This window comes from Ruditapes philippinarum, unplaced genomic scaffold (assembly GCF_026571515.1).
Source record: "Ruditapes philippinarum isolate M1 unplaced genomic scaffold, ASM2657151v2 ctg3553_1_1_1_1, whole genome shotgun sequence".
NCBI lineage: Eukaryota > Metazoa > Mollusca > Bivalvia > Venerida > Veneridae > Ruditapes > Ruditapes philippinarum.
The window spans coordinates 29995-55572 of NW_026852033.1; the positions used below are offsets into that span (position 1 = coordinate 29995).

General features: G+C 32.3%; 1 protein-coding gene across 1 annotated transcript in view; it reads left to right on the top strand.

Annotated features, from left to right (window-relative positions):
- LOC132747598 (probable E3 ubiquitin-protein ligase HERC1) overlaps window positions 1-17904 on the top strand; it is a gene marked incomplete at its 5' end in the record, with an annotated part of 45718 nt that extends 27814 nt beyond the window's left edge. Inside the window, 18 exons of the mRNA XM_060737022.1 lie at window positions 168-338; window positions 1051-1186; window positions 1656-1813; window positions 2516-2707; window positions 3305-3443; window positions 5157-5338; window positions 5869-6024; window positions 7922-8147; window positions 8494-8741; window positions 8948-9178; window positions 11696-11860; window positions 13286-13362; window positions 13662-13833; window positions 14477-14557; window positions 14769-14921; window positions 15516-15649; window positions 16774-16945; window positions 17390-17904. Of these exons, the coding sequence (XP_060593005.1) occupies window positions 168-338; window positions 1051-1186; window positions 1656-1813; window positions 2516-2707; window positions 3305-3443; window positions 5157-5338; window positions 5869-6024; window positions 7922-8147; window positions 8494-8741; window positions 8948-9178; window positions 11696-11860; window positions 13286-13362; window positions 13662-13833; window positions 14477-14557; window positions 14769-14921; window positions 15516-15649; window positions 16774-16945; window positions 17390-17593 (2997 nt within the window). The remainder of the gene's footprint in view (window positions 1-167; window positions 339-1050; window positions 1187-1655; window positions 1814-2515; window positions 2708-3304; window positions 3444-5156; window positions 5339-5868; window positions 6025-7921; window positions 8148-8493; window positions 8742-8947; window positions 9179-11695; window positions 11861-13285; window positions 13363-13661; window positions 13834-14476; window positions 14558-14768; window positions 14922-15515; window positions 15650-16773; window positions 16946-17389) is intronic.
- Between the last annotated feature and the right edge of the window lie 7674 nt (window positions 17905-25578).

The following is a 25578-nucleotide window of genomic DNA, read 5'->3' on the forward strand; positions in this document are numbered from 1 at the left end:
GGCCAACTAAGTGTTGTTCATAAATTCATGAAATGGAGATCAAAGATTGGTAAATAGATATAGGAATATTTAACTAATATTTAACTGTTAAGTACATTTTATATCTAACTGTCAGGTATGTGTTATATCTGTCAATGTTATTTTATATAATATTATGTAAATTTCAGGATGTAATTTTACTCAGCTACCCCGAGGAGTTACATCTGAAGCATCAGGCATTGACTACAGCAAGAACCAGTCTACGTGGCTGGGGATTAAACTTACTACAGGCTCCTTGCTTCAAAACATTCCTGCAAAACCTGCCAAGTTTGGTTCTGGAGCAGTATATGTGTGAAAAGGTAGGTAGTTCTCTTTCTTGTGATCTGAACATTATTTTGGTTATATTATTGCATGATATCAAATGGTGTTGGGATCAGATGTAATTAATGAAAATATGTGCTGATGGGTTTTTTAGGGATAGCAAGGAGTACCAATTACAGTACAACAGTACTCGGTCATTCTTTAGATCAAGACTTGGTTACTTTGAAGATTTCTTTGATCTTTTTAGATATGTAACCATTTCCATCAATCTTCCATTTTTGTCAAACCATTCAAGAGAACAAAGATGGTAGTCCATCTAACAGAATGAAACCATTAGCATTCTTTTTTGATTTTATTATACAGAATTCAGGCTGGCTCTAGAAATGCTTGGAATGTACCTTGAAACTAAAAAAAGAAATGTTTTTGATTAAAGAGTTTTATTAATCATTTAAATCTGACATTTTTGAAAGGTATTAGTCCTTCAAAACTAATATACTGTAAATTCAGATATTTTTGTGTGGCCAAATATTTCGTAAAATCAACATTTTGAAATAACTGGCGAGATTAGATATTCACAAATTTCTTTTTTTTTCAGTTCTATAAATATTATGATACTAAGCAAAATTTATTTCATGAAAATCTTCAATTTTCAAAATTTTCAGAATGTAATCCCTCGCTAAAATCCCTTTCTGATTTTACAATATTCAAAGATATTTTATGATAATTATAATGATTTTCTTGTTGTTGTAGCCTACTGTAATGAGTGGAGAGCAGTTGATACACAGTGATTATCTACAAAGTTTATGTTCATTTTGTGTGGCATTGAGGTTAGACAACATCTTGTGTTATACTCCGTTACCACCACATCATAAACATGATTCATTAGGTAAGTTAACATTGTCTTTGTAAACAAAATTTTTACTAGCATAGTCTATTGTAAACATAGTCTTTGTAAAGAGTTATATCAACATAGTAAACATAGTTTTTGTAAATTTTTAATTTTTGTGTATTTAATGAAAAAAGGAAGAAAAAAAACCCCAGAAAATAATAGTTTTTATGACCTCACTTTTAACAGAAATAGAGAAATTTGTGCATATTTTGACAAATTGTAAATAATTATTGTGGACAGTGAGCGCCATAGGCTATGTTAAATTACCTAATTTAAAACTTTTAAAACATATTGATTTATAATACAACTTTAGAGTCTCCATAGATATATTGTATTGGCACAAATTTGTTTATTTGGAGGCTTACTTCTTTAATGGAATATAAGATTGCTCAGAATGTTGAGCATCATCTTAAGATGTATGTTATCTTTAAGGTTATAAAAATTCTGTTACTGTTACTTTTCCCAGAACCAGGTCAGTTGTTGATACCAGAGTGGCAATGGTTGCTGACATATTCCTCCGCGTTGAAGACGTCAGCATGTCTAATGGATGGTCAAGATTTCCCTGAGACTTTCAAGCAGTTAAGCAGTGGATTATCACAGGAAAGTTTCTCCACTAATGTTTTTGTAAGTCATTATGGTATCTTTGGCTCTACTTTTTGAAGTAAAAGCTGAGCTGTTTTCATGACCCAACTCATGGCAACTTATTGGTTAAACCTTTTCAGTTTTTGTCTGGTCATTAATTTCAATGCTGTTACATTGAAACTTAGGCAACTTGAGTTCTACACATCAAACCAATTTTCAGGTCAAATGTCAAGGTCAGTAAGACCTAAATTGGCCATGGACTTGAGAACGTCAACCTTTATATGTAGATGCACTATGATGAGTTCTACTCACCATACCTAATTTTGTGTTAAGGAAATTGACAAAACTGAAAACTGGTCATTATATCAAAGAGTTATTTGATTTTATTCTGGTTTTACTTTATTATCTAGCACTGAGAAAAGTGGAGTATGCTGTCCAGGGACATATTTTGTTATTGTTTTATAGACATTTTTTTTATTAAGTTTAAAGAATTTTCAGGTTAATGAATTTTACATGTTATATTGCTAGGCAAAAATTAAATGTACCTTGTATTTAGTTTCCATGAATTTTTATTGTATAGTAATAATAGTTACTGATTTATTTTGGTAACAATGAAAAAAAAGTCATATTGTCATAGATTGAGAATTGTTCTTGTATTGGTTGTGACAACATTAATTGTATCAACAGAAGCATATGTATATAAATACTACAGTCATTGAATATGAACCCATGCTGTATTTATAGGACAATAAAGAATGGAACTTGACGGCAGATGGCGAGATAATGAGTTGGGCAACACAGAGTCCCGAGGACTGGCAGATAGGGGGTAAATGTGAGGCGTACATGTGGGGATATGAGAGACACGGACAACTGTGTGAGGGAGGTAGAGTGGTTCTTACACCAGTCAATGTATCAGCTTATTCCATAGCACAACAGGTATTATTTTTTTCTACATATGTTTATTTTACACAATCTTTTAAACTGAAGTTCTTGCATATCAGACAGATGTTTGAATTAGTTTAACACATGCTGGAAATTTTATCGACCTAGGATGCAGGGTTGATGTTTAGCATGCTCAAACAAAATGACATTTTGGCATATTTTATGATTCAACTGCATGCTTAAGATGATATTGTTTTGCCATTATAAATGAAGTTGGTTAAATCATACACTACTACATGAATATAGTGGATTGAAATAACATATATTTCAATAAAAAAGTTATAAATTATTTGAAATAAAGTGGAATATGCACAAAAAAGTTTTTGACATATAGCAAAAAATCTGTCCATTGGGTGCCTGTCAATGGACAGATATCATTCTTAACTAGTAGTTCCATTTGTGCCATCTTGTGGTTTTCATATGAAGTAAGAGAAAGAATTCCTAGCAAATACAGCAAGTTTAGAAAAAACACAAGTCTTTTAATTTATTGTATAAGCTATTATGGTCTTGTTTTTGCCTATAACTTTAAGTATTTAAATATTCTGGAGTAGATAAAAATGTTGTCTATACCAAAATATGTTTTTTTTTCAGATTATCTGTGGACAGAACTGTACATTTGTTATACAAGCAAATGGTACAGTGCTTGCATGTGGAGAAGGAAGTTACGGTCGTCTTGGACAGGGAAATTCTGATGATCTTAAAAATCTCACTATATTGTCTTCTCTACAAGGTTTGAATATGAAATGATTATTCAGTGTTTTAGAAGAAATTATTTTATTAGGGTCAATTTAGAATACTACTTTAATTTATCATTCAATAAAGCTACTTTTTCATGTCCTATAACCTTTACATATTTCTTATTATCACACACAGCCTTTTTGGAAAAAAGGCCACTGTCCCAAAAAGGCCACTGGCTTTAAATGGGATGTATTATATAGCAGTCTGGTGAATTTGAGAATTTTTTAACTGTTGATAAACAGTTACTTTACATCCAGTGACATACCTAGGAATGGACAGACATAAGGAGATGTTAAATAGCCTGCTAGATTGATAGAAATATCAATTATTAAAAAATATATAATTTAAACACATAAGTAAACATGATATTTGATTTGTTTTTTTGAGAACTCTGCCTTTATTTTAATGTCTGAGAACAAAAAGGTTCATGTTTTTAGTCCCCTACCGGTTTACCGGAGGGGACTTTAGGTTTACCCTCCGTCCGTCTGTCTGTCCGTCCGTCCGTCCGTCAGTCCGTCCGTCCACAAAACTGGATCCCGCGATAACGCAAAAAGTACTGAAAATATTTTAATGAAACTTGATATATTGATAGATGGCAGTATGGAGATTATGCACGTCTTTTTCTTTTCTTCCTATGTTGAAAATTCTGGTTGCTATGGCAACAAATAGACTGAAAATATGGCAAATTTTACACATAACCTGGATCCCGCGATAACGCAAAAAGTACTGAAAATATTTTTGTGAAACTTGATATATGGATAGATGGCAGTATGGAGATTATGCACGTCTTTTTCTTTTCTTCCTATGTTGAAAATTCTGGTTGCTATGGCAACAAATAGACTGAAAATATGGCAAATTTTACACGTAACCTGGATCCAGTGATAACACAAAAAGTACTGAAAATATGTTTATGAAACTTGACATATGGGTAGATGGCAGTATGGAAATTATGCACATCCTTTTTTATCTTCCTATGTTGAAAATTCTGGTTGCTATGGCAACAAATAGACTGAATTTCAAGATTTCTGATTCTAGTTTTTAAGTTTTTTCACTATAAGTTCTTTATTTCTTAAGGTATTTTCTTCAAACTTTAAATATAAGTTGCTTGTCATCAACCACATCATATGTGACAATGTTTACAACTCTAGCACAAAATTTATCAGAATTACCTCCCTTGAACTTAAAACTTTCATGAAAAAAACATTGTTTTTTTTTAATAACTTCTTTTTCTGAATGTATCTACTTCAAACTTCATATAAATGTTTCTTATTGTCACTCAACATTTGTGAGTGTTAAATACTCTAGCAAGACTATTTCCAGAATTATGCCCCTTTTGAACTTAGACTTTTTTTTGAGAAATTGGTAATTTTTACTCCAACTTCTTCAATCATGATAGGATTTTAAAAATGTTATATTTTGATAACAGGGATGTTTAAAAAATAACTTTAGAGTGTCCTTCAGTCCGTCTGTCTGTACATAAAAACTGTTTCCTGTGATCACTTTTAAAGAACTTTTTCAACAAATTTACTTAAAATAGGAACCTAAGTGAATGGCCAATGGCCCTTCAGAATGTTGCTTGGGCTCTTACCGGTAGGGGACTTATGGATTGCTTGCAATACTATGATAATTGCTTGTTATTTATAATTTATTAAACATCATCTTAAGTGTGTATGTATACATTTTTGTATTCTTTACCTATGTTTAGGTTTTGTTGTGACCCAGCTGGCTACATCGGTTGGTTCTGATGGTCACAGTCTAGCTCTCACAGAGAGTGGTGAGGTATTTAGCTGGGGGGACGGAGACTATGGTAAACTAGGTCATGGGAACAGTGATAGACAGAGACGGCCCCGTCAGATTGATTCCCTACAAGGGGAGGAAATTATACAAGTACGGTTTGTTGTTGTTTTTTTTTTTGTGAAATTACACATTTATCACAACTATGAATATAAATTCTTTCAACTAAATTGAATAATCATTTTTGAGTTTATATATCCTTGACTAGACAGCATGGGTGTCAGTTGAGAAAACAAGGTTGTATTTCTGAGTAATCCCATTGTTGAGGGGCAGACATCTGGCCCATTTTGCTACAGTTTTATATGTCTTGTGCTGTTTAATTAATTTAAAACACTCTGCAAAAACATCCCACGTTTTGAACATGAAATTTCATTGGCCAATTACATATATGGCTGCCGCAAATTTGTAGGTTAGTTTTGATTCTAATCAAAGTTAGCAATTGATCAGTATTAAGACTTTTGACAATTAATATTGCCTTTTATAAATCGTAGGTTGTGTAAGAACTCTTGGAGCATATGATAATGCTTACAATTATTTCCAGACAGCCATGTTACCAAAAATCTTTATAGCTAGTAATACATATTGAATAGATAGATAAATGATATTTGTACTATAATTGTCAGGTATCGTGTGGTTTCAAGCATAGTTCGGCAGTAACAGCGGATGGTAAATTATACATGTTTGGTAATGGTGATTATGGTAGACTTGGTCTAGGATCTACAGCTAACGTGAAACTCCCAACTAGAGTCTCTTCTTTAGAGGGATACCAAGTTGGATATGTATGTTACACTGTTTCTTCATTAGAATGATATTTATTAAACTTTTTATATTTTTCAAATAAATATCAAATTTAGATTAACTTAATTCAGAATACTCATTAGTCATACTTTGCTACTTTTTAACTGCAAAATTGTTATTCTCCTTGGAGAATTTCTATAGACTTCCAGACATTCTCCAATTTAACTTTAAGAAGAATTAAATGTTTTTTTCTTTATCATTTTCATTTGCCAAAGCTGAGATGCAATAGAATTCTTTATTTTCTTACAACTATTTTAGTCTAGTATTCTACTCTGTTATATTAAACTGTTAGCTACTGAAAGATATGATCTGTCAAAACCTTAATTGAAATTATAGGTTCTTTTGACCTCTCCATTTATAAGTTAAGTTTATGCAAATTTATTAAACCGGTAGGGGACTTTAGGTTTACCCTCCATCTGTCTGTTAGTCCGTACGAACCCAGAGGTCCTTGTGTGACTTGGAGAACAATGGGTAACAGTAAATTCTCTTTGATCCTATTCATTCTGTTTTTACTTGTTTGTCTTTTTTAAGCCTTGTGTGACTCAAATTTGGCCAAAAAGATCAAAGGAAAAGTCACATAAGTACCATTTTGTGAGTATGTCCGTCTGTCCGTTCACAAAACTGGATCCCGCGATAACACAAAAAGAACTGAAGATATTTTTATGAAACTTGATATATGGATAGATGGCAGTATGGAGATTATGCACGTCTTTTTCTTTTCTTCCTATGTTGAAAATTCTGGTTGCTATGGCAATAAATAGACTGAAAATATGGCAAATTTTACACATAAACTGGATCTAGTGATAACGCAAAAAGTACTGGAAATATTTTTATGAAACTTGAAATATGGGTAGATGGCAGTCTGGAGATTACGCACGTCTTTTCTTTTTCTTCCTATGTTGAAAATTCTGGTTGCTATGGCAACAAAAAGACTGAAAATATGGCAGATTTTACACATAAACTGGATCCATTGATAACGCAAAAAGTACTGGAAATATTTTTATGAAACTTTAAATATGGGTAGATGGCAGTCTGGAGATTATGCACATCATTTTCTTTTCTTCCTATGTTGAAAATTCTGGTTGCTGTGGCAACAAATAGACTGAAAATATGGCAAATTTTACAATAAACTGAATCAAGTGATAACTTAAAAAGTACTGGAAATATTTTTATGAAACTTTACATATGGGTAGATGGCAGTCTGGAGATTATGCATGTCTTTATCTTTTCTTCCTATTTTGAAAAAATTGGTTGCCATGGCAACAATTAGGCTTAAAACATGGCAAATATAACAATATTTGTAATTAGTCAAAAAGAGCTGAAAATTTTTATCAAATTGCATCTTTATTTCAAGAGTTATCTCCTCTTTAAGAATTTTGCTTTTAAAAATGTTATATTTTGGTAACAGGGAAGTTTCAAAAATTAACTTTAGAGTGTCCGTCAGTCCATCTGTCTGTCTGTTCATAAAAACTGTTTCCTGTGATCACTTTTAAAGAACTTTTCCAACAAATTTACTTAAAATAGAGAAAAATTGAAACATTAGTGAATGGCCAATGGCCCTTCAGAATGTTGCTGGGGTTCTAACCGGTAGGGGACTTATGGATTGCTTGCAATACTATGATAATTGCTTGTTTTAGCTGGATTGTGTTGGAAGCTCTAAGCATATCAAACACTCAAGTATCTGTTCCAGAAACCAAGCAGTACTAAGCACTGAGTTTATTGCTCAAGGAAACAACGGCTTGCCTCTGAGGGAGTTTGAAGTCAAGCAGCCTACACTTGTTAGATTGCTAGTTGAAGGCATTAAACACTGGACCATGCCACCACCAGTAACTGAAAATTATGGATGTTACTGAATTTGTCATAAATTTGCTTCAACAGGTATCATGTGGTTTGAATCATACATTATGCCTGTCAGCTGATGGCAGTAATGTCTGGTCATTTGGAGATGGTGATTACGGAAAGCTTGGTCTTGGCAACACAACACGAGTACTGGTCCCTACAAAGATAGAGGCACTACAGGGGATAACTATGAAAAAAGTTCTGTGTGGAGCTCAGTTTTCTGTGGCACTGTCAAGAGATGGGAGAGTTTACACTTGGGGTCAAGGTAAGGTTTTTCATATTTGTTGTTGTTGTTGATAGTTAAACTATTGTCCCAAGTCAGTGGACCAAGCTAGATACTTTTGTGTATCTTTGGTAAAATAAAGGCTTTGAAGGAGTATTTGTTAACAGAAAGTTAAAGTCAAAACATTAAGCTGGTGAAAAATATAAATGAATTCAAATCAGTCATCAGTGTTTGTCTTTTACTTATATTTCTAGGCAACCATGTGCATGAATGGTCAGAGAAAAGGGTAAAATATGTAACAAAATAACCAAGTAATGAGTTATCTGTTTATCAAAAATGTATCTCTGGATCCAGTACATATTACAATATATAAATAATTGCTTTATAGATCGTCTTGTTGGACAGCCAGACAGCAGGTCTAGAAATCACATGAAGCCTCAGAATGTACCCACACTTGCGAGTTATTTCATTGAGGATATAGCGGTAGGTGTGGACCACACACTGGCTCTTACAAGCTCAGGTGATATTTGGGCCTGGGGAAATAATTCAGATGGTCAGCTTGGGCTCGGACACACAAATTTTCCTGTTAGAGAACCCCAGTTAGTTCCAGGTCTTGTTGGCAAGGATATAAGACAGGTTAGTTCGGTTTTTGTTATAATTCTTGGAAACATTAAAATATCTTTTATGTGAAAGAAAATCTTCATAAACAATGAGGCATATTGAATGTTTTTATTTAATAATTTGTATTGTTCTCAGCCAAAAATCTCATTCAAAAAACAAAAATATTTTAAATATATTGTTGTTGATTTTTAATAAAGTTTATTTATATACATTGATTTCAGATATCAGCTGGTAAGAGTCATTCAGCAGCTTGGACTTGTCCCCCACCACCACAAAGGCTACCGGGAATCCCGGCACCTCTGTTACTTGGTATCCCTGAGAACATTCCACCCCAGTACTCTAACCTATCTAGATACTCTATACACGATATAAAGGGACGACTTCGTCTCCTGCATCATTATTCAGATATCATTTATTCTACATGGCGTTTACTGTCTCTCACACGTCCTAAGGTAAGTTTGATTGAGAATCTCAAGTTTTTCTTATGTAAAGGGTGTGTAAATTCTGTTTGTGGACCAAGTTGTACAATCTTGACTGGGGAGATGATAATGTGCACCCTGTGAAAGTGACATCAGTTGTTTTTGATAATGAAGGATTTGATGATTTTCTACCTTCCAATTAATGTCACTTAGAGCTCCATGTTTAATGCTAAGTTTTCTCCGAGATTTTCTTAAGATCTTACTTAAAGTCTGTAACTGCAAACACTTTGATACATTTGTAGATCATATTTATACCCCCGCACAACAAAGTTGTAAGGGGGGTATACTGGAATCAGCTTGTCCGGCCGTCCGGCTGTCCGGCTGTCCGGCCGTCCGGCTGTCCGTCGGTTTTTTCTTGTCCGCCCAATAACTTAAGATTCCTTTGACCCTTAGTCTTCATATTTGGCATAAAGGTTAGTCATGATTAGTAGATGACCCCTATCGATTTTGAGGTCACTAGGTCAAAGGTCAAGGTCACAGGGGCCTTGACTTCAAAAAGCTTGTCCGCCCAATAACTTAAGATTCCTTTGACCTACAGTCTTCATATTTGGCATGGAGGTTAGTCATGATTATTAGATGATCCCTATTGATTTTGAGGTTACCAGGTCAAAGGTCAAGGTCACAGGGGCCTTGACTTCAAAAAGCTTGTCCGCCCAATAACTTAAGATTCCTTTGACCTACAGTCTTCATATTTGCATGGAGGTTAGTCATGATTAGTAGATGACCCCTATTGATTTTGAGGTCACTAGGTCAAAGGTCAAGGTCACAGGGGCCTTGACTTCAAAAAGCTTGTCCGCCCAATTACTTAAGATTCCTTTGACCTACAGTCTTCATATTTGGCATGGAGGTTAGTCATGATTAGTAGATGACCCCTATTGATTTTGAGGTCACCAGGTCAAAGGTCAAGGTCACAGGGGCCTTGACTTCAAAAAGCTTGTCCGCCCAATAACTTAAGATTCCTTTGACCTACAGTTGTCATATTTGGCATGGAGGTTAGTCATGATTAGTAGATGACCCCTATTGATTTTGAGGTCACCAGGTCAAAGGTCAAGGTCACAGGGCCTTGACTTCAAAAAGCTTGTCCGCCCAATAACTTAAGATTCCTTTGATCCATAGTTTTCATATTTGGCATGGAGGTTAGTCATGATTAGTAGATGACCCCTATTGATTTTAAGGTCACCAGGTCAAAGGTCAAGGTCACAGGGACTTTGACTTCAAAAAGTTTGTGTGCCCAATAACTTTAGATTCCTTTGACCCACAGTCTTCATATTTGCATGGATGTTGATCATGATTAGTAGTGACCCCCTTTGTTTTAGGGCCTGGACAAGGTCAAGGGCAAAAGGCTTTGTTTAAAAAATTTGTCCACCCTTTTAAATTAAATTTCCTTTTTAACCCCCATCTTTATATTTTATGGATGTTGTATGACTATAAGGACCCTTTGATTTTTTAATCATGGGGCAAAGGTCAAGTCACGGCCCGACAAAAAAAAAATTTTTTCAATTTTAAAAAATGTCCTGGCAATGTTTGACATTTTCACTTTGAAACATGTAGAAAAACAATACTTAGCAATGCACTCTTAAACCTAAATTTGGGAGGGGGTTTTCCTTGAGTCAAAGCCATGTTGATTTGACAAAGTGGGTTCGGGGTTCCGCCCTATAGTGGGATTCTAGTTTATTTTTACATTGAGGGATGAAAAATCAAAATTATTTAAAAGGTTTTTCATTGTTCATAAAAAAGATGACATGCTAAAATGTTTTAAAAAAATGTCTTTTCAGGAGAATTTTTCAGTTTGAAAATGAAAGCTGCTATTGACAGGGAGTTCGACCCCCCCCTTGCATGGGGTTTTACACTGCCTGTTAGATTATGGGAAAAAAGATGATTCAAGGAAAACTACGGTACAATCACAGTAAAAGGATAGCTACAAAAGGGGTTTGCTGTGTATTTTGGGTTTTTAGAAAAAATTTTGATAAAATTTTAGTTTACAGGGTTGGAAAAATTTAGGGGTCTTGTGATAGTTATTTTTTAAGTGGAATGAGAATAAATTAGGGTTTTCAATTTTTTAGTTATTTTTGTTGGTGCTTTAAATTTATAAAACACTTCGAATCCCTTCCTTTAACCAACCCTACTGCAAGAAAGTAAATCTTTGTCAAAAAAACAAAGAAACCTTTGATTTTTTGAGCCCTTAAAAACTCCACCCCCACCAAATTTACCTTTTAGCTATTATTGGGGTGCTTTTACATGAAGAAACAAGTCTCTTGCGAGTTTTTTCCATCACCCGTAGGTCGGAATATTTTAAAATTTTCTTTTCATGTATTTTGATTTAATTTTTGGCATTTTAAAAAATTATTTTTTGTGGGTTTTTTTAAAAAGTAAAATAGAAGCAAAAATTCAGTTTTTTTTTGCCATCAAGTGATTTATTTATTTTAAATTTTACAGCTGTTCACTTTTGATTAAATGTCTTTTTCTGCTTAAAATTTTTATAAACCCCAGGGGAAAAAATGCCGTCCTGTGTACAGTCAAATTTCTGGTCAAGTGATAAGACTGAAACCTGAAGATTTACGCTTGCCAGCGCGAGCCTGGAAGGTCAAATTGCTAGGGGAAGGGGCTGATGATGCTGGGGGAGTTTTCGATGACACGATCACAGAAATGTGTATGGTAAGCTGTCTAGTAGTTTCACAATTCATCTGTAGCATGAGATTAGAAATGTAGGAAAATAGAGTTATATATTGATTCTCCCACTTGTTTTGCAATGACGAGTGAGTACTGTGTTTTTGTTTCATTCTTAAATGAGCAGTAAATAAATTTATTAAGTGTGGATTTTATTGTATAGTCATCAATTCAAGCTAGGTGGGGAATTCCCAAGAAAATCTTTTGGAGTCCATGTTTATGCTATTCCTTGGAGTAGGGGTTAGGATAACAAATTGCTGGTGCTGAAGATATTTTTTTCTTCATTGTTTACATATTGTCTAAATCTATTTTGTAAAATGAAAGTGTTTTTGACAAATCCCCTTCAAACTCAATGTGAGTATTCATTTTTACAAAATTGATAAGTTGTTTATGCCATTTGCAAATTGATATTATTAAATTCATTGTTTTAAGGCCTCAACAGACGGTAGGATTTTGAAGTACAACACCAATTAAAACTAAGATGTATAGACAAATCTTAATGTGTGAAGGCTACTATTTCTTGATTTCGGAAACCTTATGTCTAGATGTAAGGGATAGGACATGTTCTATTTTGAAAATCTTGTCGTAGGGATTTTTTCAGACCTCCCACAATGACAAGTAACAGATAACCAAATTATGTCCTGATAATGGGTGTAATGAATGAAATTCCAGAACAATTAGGGCTAAAAGGTAAACATAGTAGTAAGATGGGGTAAAAATGATGTTGAAAAACTCTTCAGGAGACCCAAAGTTGTATCATGTTCGAATCCCAAATTATTCCGAAAATGATTATGTCACGGTATTGAACTGTTCTCTAATTAGGGGAGGGGAGGTAGTTTGTAGGCAGCCGGATAGCTTAGTCAGTAGATCCGCAGTACGGTATTCCGAGGGTCTAAGGTTTGAGTCTCGGTCAGGCTTCACATTAAAAAAATAATAAAATATATATATATATATATATTTTTTTTTTTTTTTTTTTTTTTAATTGGAGGTGTTTCAATCATTACTCATGGCGAAAAAAAGTATTTAGTGAGTAAAGTATGTAAAGGATCAATGTAAAGGGATCTTTTTAGGGGAAACCTCAGACGATTCTTACAGTGTAGAATTACCGTCTGAATGCAAGTGTTGTATAGCTTTGAAAATTGTACATCTTATCTCAAATTAGTGCTGTACAACTAAATCCTACCGTCTGTTGATGCCTTTAGGAGTAACATCATTTGGATTCAAATTAAGTTACATATACATGTACTGTTTTTTTTTCTCTCACAAATTACAGTAAATTCTTTGGTATATTGGATTCACTGCATGCTCCATTTCAGCTATTGTACGCCAACAAGTACAAGTTTAACCTTTGTGTACAATTTATGTGCATGTATTTGTGTACAATTTGTGTACATATATTATTTTATGTTACAGGAGTTAGAGGCAGGTGTAATACCACTGTTACTACCTACACCAAACAGTAGTACTGATACTGGCAGTAATCAAGACAGGTAAGATCCAATTCTTTGGCATCCCTCTACAACTTATATGTTGTTTTATAGTTTTAGGTATTTCTTTGTAGGACTATATGATAGTGTACATGTTAACTTTATATCAAATGAATAGAATAAAACATAAGAAAAAAATACAGTTGTATATCAAATTTTGATTAGATAAAGACATTTTTGAGGTTGAATTACTTATAATTCTTAAAAATCATTAAATGTGAGTACAAAAAATGTGCAATTTAGAGTTTCATTTATGTAGAGTTATATTTTTTACTAACACACAAAACATACAACTATTTCAGATATGTGTTAAACCCGAGCCTGAAATCTGACGAGTATATTGGAATGTTTAAGTTTCTGGGCGTGTTGTTTGGGGTGGCTATACGTACAAAGAAGCCCCTCGATCTTCACCTTGCCCCGTGTGTATGGAAACTACTGGCTGGTATACCTCTCAAAGTAGAAGATATAGAAGAGGTTAGTTTACTCTGTGTTTTGTTTTATATTTCAATATTATGAGGAAGCCTAGTGGTTAAGGTGTCCGTCTTTCTTGCCAAGGACAACTATGTTCAGGTCCCAACTGGGGTCATAACAATGTGTTATCATATAGCACAAATACTTGTAAATTCAAGGAATCAGACTGAAAAGTGTTGTTAAAATAAGCTCAAAGCTTTCATAATTATCAAGCTGAAATGAATAAATATGTTTAAACATTTTATGCCACCACTTAGGATTGGGATGGTGGAGGTGGGTCCTTATAGATTCGCCCTTGTCTATCAGGCTTTCTATCCATATAATGAATAAACAGTGGAATGTTGCGGCACTCATTAGTATATGACTTGAGGCATTAAAACTGGCAGGTAAAATAGGCTTAAATTCACATTGATTTTATTGTACATGGATTCTGTCTAATGAAACTGGCTAGAATTCTGAAATATTTATAACTGATAAACAGGAATACAGTATTATAATGTCCACAGTAAATGTGTAACCATACTGTAACAGCATGAACAACTAAATAACATGTTCAATGGATATGAAATTTAAATGTGTTCCTTTAACTTAATAGTTTAAAAAATGTATGGATTTTTTTTTAGTTTAAATATTTATGTATCTCCAGATTGACTACATGTATATACAGAGCTTGAAGGGTATCCTTGAAATACAAGACTCAGGTGTAAATGAAACAAATTTCCATGAGGTAAGCCATTCTTGTGTTGTTATTTTGTTGAGTTGTAATTCAAAAGTCTTAAAATAAGTCCACTTTGTTTGTTTGATTTGTTAATACCCATGTAAAATTTTGGTTTACTTTTTTCGAATAAGAGAGCAATAAGAGTTGAACAACAAATGAAATCTTGAAACTTAAGAGTATTGATACATATTTAGTGTTAAATCTTACAATCTATTTTCAGTTTATTCCCTTGGATTGTTTTGAGGGTCAGTCACTGGATGGTAGAATGGTACCAGTTATTCCAGGTGGCCGCAATATACCCCTAAACTTCCATAACAGGCAGGAATATGTGGAGAATGTGATCAACTTTAAACTGCATGAAATGGAGGCCCAGGTAATAGAAAACAAAAATCAATCTTATTTATAAATCTTAAACTGTTATTAGTGACTAAAACATGTGGTAGAACTACAGATACAGATTTGATTGCACATATATTATGACTATATATATTTATTGGAATTAGATTGTATAACAATAGACAGTATTTCATGTATGGAAAAGGAATGTAAGTTCAATTCCTTATTATGAGTAAAATTGTTCAGTCTTGACCTCCTATCCTCCCCAATAATAACACAAAGCTTGAATTTTTTGTTTCTTTTTTGCAATATTTGTGCTGAAATTCTTTATTTCTTTATTAATAAAAGGAAGGGCCAACTCTCTAATGTTGTTTAAACTTGTGGTCTGACCCTTTTGCTTTTTATGAACAACTACAGCATCCATGTAAAAACTGTATATTTATCTTTAATGTTTTGTCTTATGTAAGCATGTGACATTGTATCAGTTTTTGTATAGAAAGAAGAAAAAGCAATAAAATATTATTAAACTAACTAAATAAAATTGAGTTACTATGGCTAAAAACACATACAATCCACTTTAATATAAGTATGCTAGAATTACTGTGTTAAAACAGTTCTCATTTTATTGTAGGCTTCTCTGATAAGAGAGGGTATGTCCTGGATCATACCTGTACCATTATTGTCTCTACTAACAGCCAGATCACTAGAACAGCTTGTCTGTGGTGTGGAACATATACAAGTAGATGTCTTACAGAAAGTTGTTAGGTTTGTGAACTCTCTGTTTCTTGACTCCAGTTAGAATACATTTTGGAGCTTGCATAATTGTGTATTTTTTGTGTAAGAAACATTAAGTGTTCCTATATTTTACAATATCTATCATCGTTTTCTGTAAACCCTCTTGAAAGGACTTAGACAGTATTGCTTATGTTTTATTTATTTGCTGTAGGCATTTAAGGCATAAACTTGGTATATGTTAGCCTCTATTTGTTTGCCATTCTTATACAAAAAAACAACAACAGAATTTCATTTGTGAGGTAAACATTTTTGCACTGATTGGCGAGGTTAGATATTCGCACATTTAACCTTTCATTTCTATTTAATACTTGGAAAACTTTATTTTCACTAAAATCTTCAATTTGATTAATTAGCAAACTTAATTCCCTTGCAAAATCTTGATTTTACAGTATTTATATTACACCTGTTGTTCATTTTAACAAAGAAATAGTGCAAGAGATACAAATTTTCCTTTGGATAAACAGGAAATGTAAACAAGTTACAAGTCTGTGGCCCACCAGTATGATGGGTACAGCCAAAACATAACAGTAAACCATTGTAAAAGATACTGAGCGTGTACCTGGAAGTTAAAAATCAAAAATGAAAGTAAATGAGACTCACGCGCCCTACTGATCTAGCAACTGTCACTTTACAGAAAAACTGATACTTAATTTTATAGTTTCATAAATAACATGTAAATGAAATGAAATATTTCTATACAATGACAATATGCACATTTTATCACACACCCGTGCCGATTTTGCAACTTCGTAAATATGGTATTGCACGGCCGTGCATATATTTTGACGTGACGTCATTAGCGTTATTCAAACATAAAGTGTAAAGACGCGCTAAATGTTAGCGTTATACTATAGAAGCGTCAATGAAAAATGACTCTTATTTTACCTTAAACGGTCTTTATTTTGGGTATGTGATAAATAGAATATTAAATTCGTGTAACTTCATTACTGAATTTATTGCACTCGTTGAATAAAATAATATTATGCTCGCCAGAGGCTCGCATAATATAATTTTATTCAACTCGTGCAATAAATTCAGTATTGAACTTACACTCATTCAATATCCTCTATTTATGATACAATTTGATGATACAGATACAGGGGAATAGATGAACAGAACAAGATGGTTATTTGGTTTTGGAAAGTGCTGGAGTCATTTAGTAACGAGGAGAGAATACAGTTTCTACGTTTTGTGTCTGGGAGAACAAGATTGCCAGTTAACCCAGCTGATATACCAATGAGGTTTCAGATCATAAGTTCTGGCAGAGTGAGTATTATTCAAGTCTGGTTTTCTTTTCTTTAACTGACATTTTTGTATTCGTATCATTTTTAAATTATTTTACCCTCTTACATATAATTATTTATTATATTATAAATGGAATATTGTGAAATGTTGATGACATAAAATGCATATTTTCATTTTCTATATTTTCACTGTAAAAAAATGTATTTTTCACTGCAGTGTATATTTTCTGTATTTTCGCTGTTGTCTTGCCAGACTACTTTCTATATATATCAGCCAGTATACAAAATTAAAGCAGAAGTAAAGGTAAAAAAAGTATATAATAAACAGAAAAAGTATTTTCTATAAATGAAGGATTTATTTTCATCTTGTGGAATGAAAATGATCATATTTCATCCGATGAAAATAAATCCCATATTCATAAAAAAAACACATAAATATTCACAATGTATTTTTGTTATATTACAGGGTGAAGACAGTCTACCCACGTCACAGACATGTTTCTTTCAACTACGACTACCTAACTACTCTAGTATAGAGATTCTAGCGGAGAAATTACGTTACGCCATCAACCACTGTAAATCTATAGACATGGATAATTACATGCTTAACAGAACAGAAGACGAGTTCACAACAGATTTGTTCGGTTCAGACGAGGATAACGAAGATTGAAGGACCGGAAAAATTCCGGTCAACACAACGTTATTCATACGACAGTGAAGGATAATCTGTCTTGTAAATGTTTATATAGTGCCATCCACAGAGTAGATGAGATTTTATTATAATTGTAGTTTCAGCTTTGATTTGAAGAACATTCAAGATTTGAGATACAAAGTAAAGATTGATCAAATTTCAAAAAATCTCCATTAAAACATTAGCTATTATATTCTTTTTCACAGGAGGCAAAATATTGGAATTTAACTTTATATATAGCCTATTATGTTTGAACTAGTGGTATTTGTTGTTTGAGTATAATAATAATAATAATAAAGACTTTATTTAAAGTATACAAGTATATGGAATGTTTATTTTTAAATAATATTTTTAATTGCTAGGCTTTTTTTTCCATATTTATTTCTTTATATTTATAATGTGTTGCAGCAAATGAAAAATACTTTGGAATATTCAGATCTCATGTTATTGACAATGTAACAGTCAGACTGAAATATTCATTTTTCAAATCAAGTGTTGTTTTTTGTTTTTATTTTGGCAAAAGAAATATGACCATTTTTCTTGATTTGCTTAGATTGTATACATTTTCATCAATTTAGGGCACTTATTTCTTAACCTTCAGCATTTGTTTAATTGATGTTTAGGTGAAGATTTGAAGTCGATGAAGTTGAATTGGCTTATTTCTGTTTAGAAACAGATATTCTCAATCTGGTGTTGTTATCATAACTTTTATTGTTGAAACTGTATCTTCAAATGGTTAAATCCCATCTGATTTTCCTTCATATTTTTCTGTTTAAGTTATTATACATGATTAAATTGCACGGCTGTATAGACTTTTAATTCACCAATGGTCATTTAAAACTGTAAACAGCTTGTTAGACCATGAAATCTGGGATATGATGATTATATTAGGATTTAATATACATGTATTTGTGTCGTTGCCCTTACAAATGGATTCGTTTCTGTGACTTCCCCGAGACTGTGATAATCTTTATATATCAATGTACATTTTTTTGATAAGAAGTCTAAGAATTGCTAATGTTTTGATATAATATGTTATTGATGTTCTCATTGATAATGATAAGTTATTTATTGTTTCATTTAGACTTTTGATTCGTGTGATTTTTGTTTTATTCTAGTATATTGCACCCTTCGCCAATAAAATGTTTGAGAAAAAAAAGTACCCTCTTATTACTTGTACATATTCTCATTGAAGCCTTGTGCATAAATGATGAGATCCATCTTCTCAGAAAATTGAGAGAAAATAGCAGAATCGGTTTTACAAGAAGGTTTTTATTATGTAACACCTGCCTCATACTAAAGTATTGTGGTCTCTTGAACACTCGTAAGGGCCATAACTGTACAAATTGTATGTAGTAATTTGCCTGAATATACATTATTCTGATCATTTCTGTAACTTCCAAGAAGCGGCCAAGTACCACTGGCTTTGTGTGCATAGAAAATATTTTATAACCAATACAGATGCCCTTTTATTATCCCCCGCCGAAAATTTTCGGCGGAGGATATAGAAATAGTCTCCGTCCATCCGTCCTTCCGTCCGACATTTTTGTCCGGAGCATATCTCTAAAAGTATTTGAGGTATCAACTTGAAACTTCATAGGTGGATAGACCTCATTGAGGAGGAGTGCAGTGCACAAGAATGATAACTCTACCTTGCATGATTTTTGAGTTATTGCCCTTTGTTATTTTTCAAAATTGATTTTTGTCCAGAGCATAACTCCAAAAGCCTATGAGATATTAACATGAAACTTCATAGGTGCATAGATCTCACTCAGGAGGTGTGCACTGCACAAGAATGATAACTCTACCTTTTATAATTTTTGAGTTATTGCCCTTTGTTCTTTTTCATACTTAATTTTTCAATTCAATTTTTTTCTCAAAAAGTATTTGAGATATCAAAATGAAACTTCATAGGTGCATAGATCTCACTCAGGAGGTGTGCACTGCACAAGAATGATAACTCTACCTTTTATAATTTTTGAGTTATTGCCCTTTGTTATTTTTCATACCTAATTTTTCACCTGAGTGGAGCGTAACTCAAAAAGTGTTTGAGATATCAACATGAAATGTCATAGGTGGATAGATCTTATTGAGGAGGAATGTTGTGCGCAAGAATGATAACTCTTCCCTATACAATTTTTGAGTTATTGCCCTTTGTTTTTTTTCATGCTATTTTGTCCAGAGCTTATCTCAAAAAGTATTTGAGGTATCAACTTGAAACTTCAAAGGTTGATGGATCTCATTGAGGAGGAGTGCAGTGCTTAAGAATGATAACTCTACCCTGCATTATTTTTGAGTTATTGCCCTTTATTTTTCAAAATTGATTTTTGTCCAGAGCATAACTCCAAAAGCCTATGAGATATTAACATGAAACTTCATTGGTGCATAGATCTCACTCAGGAGGTGTGCAGTGCACAAGAATGATAACTCTACCTTTCATAATTTTTGAGTTATTGCCCTTTGTTCTTTTTTCATACTTAATTTTTCAATTCAATTTTTTTCTCAAAAAGTATTTGAGGTATCAACTTGAAACTTCATAGGTGGATAGATTTTACTGAGGAGGGATGCAGCACACAAGAATGATAACCTACCCTGCATTATTTTTCAGTAATTGCCCTTTGTTATTTTCAGCCATCAGTATTCACATAGGTTTCAAATCTGTAATCACTATAGCCATCAGTTTTCATAACCAAAAGACCTCTTAAAATGGAATTATTCCGCTCTACTACATATACATTCTGCCAATGAGCAAACACATTCGGCAGGTGGTGGCCATGTTGACATGGCTCTTGTTTCATTACACATCGACTCTGAAAATTCAGAACACATACCATTTGAAAACAGTCATGAGTTTACTATAATAGTAATCAGGTTTTGCAATTTTCTCTTAAATTCTCACCTAAGGTTGCTAAAAAATAGTAACCTTAAAACTTAAGGTGTTGTTTGGCAAGTTTGTGAGAGAAAAACTGTGATATTATGTACACAAGTACTTAGTTATTATGTACATGTGTACATAAAATTATACTTTCAATTTTGGCTTTCCTGGATAATTAACCAGTAATTTCTGATTTCTGGGCAAGTGACTATAGCACATGATTAGTAATTCTTGGGGGAGAGACAAATGAATATTTGTCAGGAAGAAATATTGCTGCGCCCTGGGATCAAACCAGCATACCTGATGCTTTCTCTAAATTCTAAGTAGAAAAAGGGGTAAAAGTATGTCAAAATGCTTGATAGAGTTACCTCCTCCTGACTACAGGTTGGGGTCATGATGTTAAATAACTGTGCAAAGTTTCAATGCCATATGTCAATGGACTTTGAAAAGATTTGAGGTGTTACAAAAACTTGAGTGGTTACGCTGACGCTCGGGTGACTAGGATAGCTCTACTTATTCTTATCTAATAGTCAAGCTAAAAATGACTTATGTCAATACTGAGGTGGTATAATAAAGAAAACAGTGATTGGCATTCATTTTTATTCACCTTTTAAAATATATCTTTGAACAGAGAAACTATTTTGTTTAAAAAACATTATAATATTTCAACAGGGTTTAAAAAATGATTAAAACAAGTTTATTAAATTGTCATAGTAAAATATCACATCTTAAATATAACACAACAAATACCAAGTTACTTAACAAAATGATATCTACATTATATTATCAGGCCTATTTGAGTATAAGGTCTCCAATATTCATAAAATATCCTTTTAATTAAAATGTAAAAACTTTAGGAAACAGAGTCCTGGAAAACAATGTTCACTACTTTCATTAAAACACATTTAGGTGCAACTCTGCATTTGAAAATTTTACATACAGCAACAGCACTAGAAAAAATCTCAGCAAAGTGTAAACTAGGTCTGGTAACAATTTAATTTAATATCTAATAGCTGAAGTCTAGAAACATGGTCCATAAACAAAATTATAAAACCTAACTTCTTGCTTTGATTGCAAATACACTTCAAAATAGAAAAATATGATCTTTTTTTTTTCATTTTGATTCAAGAATTTATGCAGGATGTTAAAATTAACAGATTGGTGTTGAATATCATTATTTGAAATGCTATTAAAATCGGTTGTATTTTCAGCCTGTTGATTAAAATATCTATCTTGACCCTTGGCCAAATTGGTTGTTTTCATTGGCACATCTATTGCCTCCGATAATAATGACAACCCTGTATATGTAGATCAACAATTGAAAAAGCTCTGCTTTTAGAAGGGAAGAGTGGATAAAATTATATACATGTTTCTAAATTTCAAACAAAAAATACCATGGTACAAAATGCAAAACAAAAAATGGCAGCACGCTAAAGTACACAACAATATAGTATCACAGTACATTTTAGAATCAAGAATAAAAACCCTGCATTAAACATACTACAATTTTAAAATAGAAAAGAAAAAAAAACAAATAGATAAGCACTAGCATATGATCATTGTAAAATGGAAAAAAAAATTAGTATAAAGAATTTTATTTCAATCGTAAAAAAGGGAATTTAATAACTATAATTTAAATATGAAGTACACCTTAAAACAAGAGCTGTCTGTAGGACAGCATGCTCGACTATTCTAAGTGCTTGATAGTAAAAGAGCCTTGATATTGTTAAATTTTTTAAGTTCACAAAAGGGCTAATTTTTTTTTATAAATTCATGTTATAGGCTTACAGAGAGTCTAATTATACAGAATTGGCTTGACAATTCGGAAGGTAATGTCACAAGTTTTTTTTTATTGAGTAAATAATACTAATTACCTATGAATACATAAATTTGACAGAAAAGGTACAAAGGCTTGTTATTATTATTAAGATGTTTTATCAAGTAAATCACTGCTTTATTATTATGAATGCATAAAATTGTCCCAAAAATGGCACAAACCCTTCAGTAGTTATTGAAATAACAGCTTACAAGCAAAACTTTACCATGAATTTCTAAGTTGAAAAAGGGGAGAAAAGTCAGCCTAAATGCAAGATTGAATTATGGATATTTGTCAGTGACCTACAATTATGACCCTAAATGCATATGTGTTAGTTGCATAAGTTTTAGATAAATATCTTTAATAGTTATTGAGATATGTAAAACTTGCATGTAAACATTAACCAAGAGACTAAGTAGAAAAGGGGATATGAATCAGCCTTAATGCAAGATAGAGTTTATGGAACTTGGTCAGTGACATACAATTATGACCCTCCAATTATGACCCTAAGTGCATGTGTAAAGTTTCAAGTAAATATCTTTGAAGACCGTTAACCTTTAACCAAAATTTCTAAGTTTCAAAGGGGCAAATAATTCTGCAAATATTGCAGACAGAGTTATGCAATTTTGCAAACTGATGTACATTGTTACTATAAATAAGTATTTTAAATTTCAATTGAATATCTCAAGCAATAATTGAGATATTTGACTTTACAAAAAAACTTTAACCAAAATTTCTAAGTTCCAAAGGGGGCATAATTCTGTCAATATGGTAGGCAGAGTTATCCAACTTGTCAATCTGATGTACCTTGTTACTATAAAAAGTATTGTAAGTTTCAATTGAATATCTAAAGCAATAATTGAGATATTTGATTTTACAAAAAACTTTAACCAAAATTTCTATGTTTAAAAAGGGGTATTATTCTGTCAATATTGTAGGCAGAGTTATCCAACTTGTCAATCTGATGTACCTTGTTACTATAAATAAGTATTGTAAGTTTCAATTGAATATCTCAAGCAATAATTGAGATATTTGACTTTACAAAAAACTTTAACCAAAATTTCTAAGTTAAAAAGGGGCATAATTCTGTCAATATTGTAGGCAGAGTTATCCAACTTGTCAATCTGATGTACCTTGTTACTATGAATAAGTATTGTAAGTTTCAATTGAATATCTCAAGTAATAATTGAAATATTTGACTTTGCAAAAAACTTTAACCAACGCAGACGCCGACGCCGACGCCGGGGCGACTACAATAGCTCTCATATTCTTCGAATAGTCGAGCTAAAAAGGGGGAAGTCCAAGAGCAGAACCTAATTTTTTTATCACAATATTTGAAGCTTCATTCAAAATTAGAATAGGAAAAAAAAAAAGAAAAGTTCTTAATAGGTAAATTATTCAAACAAAACAATATCACACTTGGCATAACCTCAGAAACTAAGAATCGCAAAAAAAAATCTATTCATTGGCAGATAAAACTTATTCATTAATTTCAATATTAAATTGCTAGTGTCACTTTTGAAAAACACGGAAATGAACACACAAAACATAATGGGACAAAACACAATCCTTGACAGCCTTTCAAATATATATGAATGAAGCATTTTTCAAAGTAATTTGGGAACATGACCAATACCCTTTAGCAGTATTTTACATAAGAATGGGAATTTTCATGTAGGGTGGTCCCCTACATTAGTCCAAGTCGTCTACAGGTTAAAACAACTCACACATTTTTAACAATGATCATCTTCAACGATCTTAAAATGGGAATTTTTGGTTATTATTTAAAAAGAATTTTAATTAGGAAATTAAACTCCTACATCTTTTAAACTGGAAAATATTGTAGAAGACAGAATTGTCTTAGTAACATTAAATTAAATCATGAATAAAGAACATAACAAGAAGCTCTGCTTCTGTAAATAAATTTTACAGTATAATACAATGTAATTAGTTTTAATTAATAAAAAATTAACATCTATTGTTTTATCATATCAAATAAAAAAAACATGTATTTTTCATACCTTAATACAATACAAAATAGAATAATCTAACATATACATGAAATGTACTGGTTTTTAATCATGTCAAACAAAAAATATGCATTTTTTTATAACTTAAGACAATACAAAATAGGATACATGCATGACACATACATGAAAAGTCACAAGTTATCAAATTAGAAAGATTGTCCATACACATATATAAATTCCAGGCATTAGCAAAGTACATTCTGTTTTATTGTTCAGCACTTTTACAGTGGTTAATTATGAAAAAAAACTCTTTAAACATGGATTTTTAGTAATAATTATAATAAATAGTAAAATTAATAATGAAAATAGTAATGATAGTAGTAACAGAAAAGAAATTTTATAATCTTAAGAGTTATTTTATGTTCAGAACAAAAACAGTGATATTTAGTTGTCCACTCATTATTTGTCTACTCTACCACATTGGTCTGAAATATCTTATTTATATGTGAACCAAAACAAAAAATTCATGAAATGATGGCTAAATCTAAACAAGAGCACTGCATTTGGTGTTAATGCTTGTCTGTTAAAAAAATTTGAAAGTAAAAAAGGGGCATAACTCCAAAAGTATTGCTTTCAGAATTATGCCTCTTGTTTAACAAATGCACCTTGTCATGATAAGCAAGAAGAACAAATTTCGTGTGAAATGTTTAAATAATGGGCTACATTAAAGTTTTTCCATGATGGCAACGACGATGATGCTGCAGCTATCACAATAGTTTGATTTTTGTTTTGAAACAGACCAGCTTAAAAGGAATGTTCACTTTGCTATCACCATCTGTTTATATTAACTTTCAACACCACACATAGTTCTGGTCAAATTCTTACCATAAAAAAATATATACAGCTCTGATCTCAAAGCCAATCTGCTATTGAAAAGGTTTGTAAATCTAACTCAGCAATCCATTTTCATGTCAAGATATTTTAACTCCCTGTAAAAAGAATATTAGATGAGTCTAGAGCTACACATTCCATCATTTGTTTTATTTAACAGTAGTTTACACTTAAAACAACTAAGAAATTTTTACAACAATCCATTTTATGCATGAAATCAAAAACCCCTACTTTAATCTGTATATCACATTACATTGCTTGATTTCAATGTACTCTACTTTTATTGCACACATTTACTATTAAATTGGCCCAAGAGTGACTTGGCCATTTCAGTATTTTCTAACTGTATTCAGTCATATATAAAAAGAATCTTTTTGTCATCATTTTGTATTGACTTTCATTTAACTTAATG